At 35.1% G+C, this 2872-nt stretch overlaps 1 protein-coding gene across 1 annotated transcript; it reads right to left on the minus strand.

Annotated features, from left to right (window-relative positions):
- Positions 1–1915: 1915 nt before the first annotated feature.
- LOC140451242 (uncharacterized) lies at positions 1916–2392 on the minus strand. The gene has a single exon (XM_072544976.1). It carries the CDS (start codon positions 2390–2392, stop codon positions 1916–1918), a length of 477 nt encoding a protein of 158 aa, XP_072401077.1.
- Between the last annotated feature and the right edge of the window lie 480 nt (positions 2393–2872).

The following is a 2872-nucleotide window of genomic DNA, read 5'->3' on the forward strand; positions in this document are numbered from 1 at the left end:
ATAATAATACAATACAAATTAAAATGCAATATTTATAAGTATTTAAAAATGACAATAATATACATAACTTTTCTACTTACGTATGTGTTTAATTTACGATGTAATAATATTAATAAAAAAGTCCTCCCCAACTGGGAATCGCGTGACAGGCTGGGATACTGACTACTATACTACCGAGGACATGACACAAATGTATTTCAAAATTGACAGTTCTAGGTCATACAGTGATTTATTGAGATTATTATTTTGAAATACAAAAGACTAATATAATTATGAACATTTAATAAATAATACAAAGCATATCACATAAATAATAATATTAATAAATATTTTATTATAGGGTAAGTCCGGGAAAGACGGGCCACTTTTTTCTCACTTTGATTACTGGAAAAATTGACTAGTGTATGATACGATTTTTGGAAAAGAATACTTATTATAGTTTATATATTTATTATGCAAAATAAAAAACATGTAACTTGAGGAATATAAAAGTTATAGAAATTAACATAAATACTTCTTATTGGCCCATCTATACCAATACGTAGGTACAGATGGGCAATTCCTATTGGTAGAGTTGGGCTAATTTGAAACACATAAAATAATGATGTTAACCTATTTCTTTTTACTAGCAATTTTTCCACATGAATCACAAACATTTTCAAATTTTGTACAGTTGTCATGGCACCAGTGTTTGCAAATCAAACATTGAACCCAGTCATCTTTTCTGGATATTTTGCTGTAATCTTCACCACAACCAATGCACTCATTTTCATTAAATTCGTCTTCGTCTTCGCTGTCATCTAAAACTGGCACATCTGCATTCATATCATCATCAGACGAATCTGACTCATACTTTGTATATTGACGCCTTTTGTTTTGCTGCTTTGAAACTTTCTTCTTTTTTGATTCTTGTTTCTTTATCTTCTTTTCTTGAATTTTGTCTGCAGAATTAAGAATTTCCGCCACTCTTCTTGCTCGGCCCCTTACATTCTTTTTTGCAGCATCAATTTTGGGTACAGGCGATAACGTGTCCAATACTTTTCCAGGTGTTACACTTGAGTCTTCAACATTAGACGTACCAGCTGCAGTTTCTTTATCAACGACTAGAGTAATGCTTGCAAATGAAGGACCTGGTTCATCTAAAATATTTAGATCTATTTCTGTATTACTGTGTTCTTCTACTATAGCTGAGGAGCTCTCATTTGATGACAAAAAAGCGTGCTCTGGAATTTTATCGGCATCAAACGGTACAATTCCTGTGGCAACAAATCCAGATGTTCCATTTTTCACCGTTGCTGAGATTTTCCACGCATTTCCTAACAACTCACCAAACTGGTAACGTGTAATTTTTCTTGTTGGGTTATTTCTGATATAGTTTTGACATCTCGAGTAAAAATTAGTCTTTAAAGATTTGAAAAAAGCTCGGTCCAACGGCTGCAGAAAATGCGTAGTATGACTGGGTAAGCACAACATTATAATTTCGTTGTTTTCGGCGCATTCTAATACTTCCACTACTGCTGTCTGGGACGTATGTCCATCTAATATCAGCAAAACTTTGCCTTGAGGCTTTCGAGGAATAAATAGATTTTTTAGCCAATGTAAAAAAATATCTGCATTTACGTAGGCCGATTTTTCGGACATTACAAACATTGCTCCAGGTGGCATTCCATCCGCGTATTCTTCTTTTCTATTTTTTTCTTTAAAAATAGAATACGGAGGTAAAAATACGCCCTCAGCATTGCAGCAGCTTATCACAGAAATCGTTTCTCCTTTCTCTCCTGATGTAATAACAGGGACATTCTTGGATCCTTTAGACGCGAGTACATGTCCAGGCCTGTTATTTAACTGCAAACCTGTCTCGTCTACGTTGAAAATATGCCCCGGCGGTTAAAATACTTAGCAGCAGATCGAAGTACTATTTAACTACCTCGTGGTTTAATCCTTTTGTCCTATCCAAAGAAACTCCTTGACCTTTTCGCACTGATATGTCTGGATGGCGCCGTAAAAAAGACTGCAACCAGTCAAAACCAGCTTTATTGTTGTTTCTATTGAATTTGTGGCTTACATTAAATTTTTCTGCTAACTCAAACGCCACAGTTCGTACATGGTCACGAGTGGGTGAAAAACCATACTTTTGCAATTTCTTAATATGCAGCACTAATTTCATCTCGATCTCATCCCCAAGAGTTGAAGAAGGTCCAAGACGATTGTGTTTTTTTAGATCGTTATTTTTCATTCTTCTCTGTATGCTACTTCGAGGTATGCCATAAGCTAATGCAGCTCGATTTAGTCCCATGCGATTTTCTCTGATAGCTGCAACCGCAGTTTGTAGTGCTTCTTCGCTCCATTTACCTCTTTCAACAGTAGATTTCCGCTTATAATATGAAGGCATATTGTACCCTGTAACAATATAGAAATTAATTAATAATATTTATTATTAAAAAAAATTGTTGAATATTACAAACCCAATACTTATTATTAGCCCATCTATACCGATACACTGTGGCCCGTCTATCCCAAAGGTTCGGTAGAGACGGGCCACGCCATCGAACACACAGTTTAAATTTTATAAGGGTATTTTAGGTTAGGTTCAGTTGTTTAATCTCAATATAACAGTTGAATACATAAATAATAAAAAACATCTTACATTTTGTCAAAACTTACACAACTTGAAAATTTCACCAACAACATATAATTAAGTAAAAAAATCTCCGTTGTTTATGCATACACGTTGCAATGACCACGTTCACAGGGTCTGTCGTTGACTAAATATTATAAATCAACGTTGTCGCACTGCACAATAAACAGAGGATCTGCAATATGACGAATGGCCCGTCTATACCGATGGCCCATCTCTCCCGGACTTACCCTA

Source organism: Diabrotica undecimpunctata, chromosome 9 (assembly GCF_040954645.1).
Source record: "Diabrotica undecimpunctata isolate CICGRU chromosome 9, icDiaUnde3, whole genome shotgun sequence".
NCBI classification, from domain to species: Eukaryota; Metazoa; Arthropoda; class Insecta; order Coleoptera; family Chrysomelidae; genus Diabrotica; species Diabrotica undecimpunctata.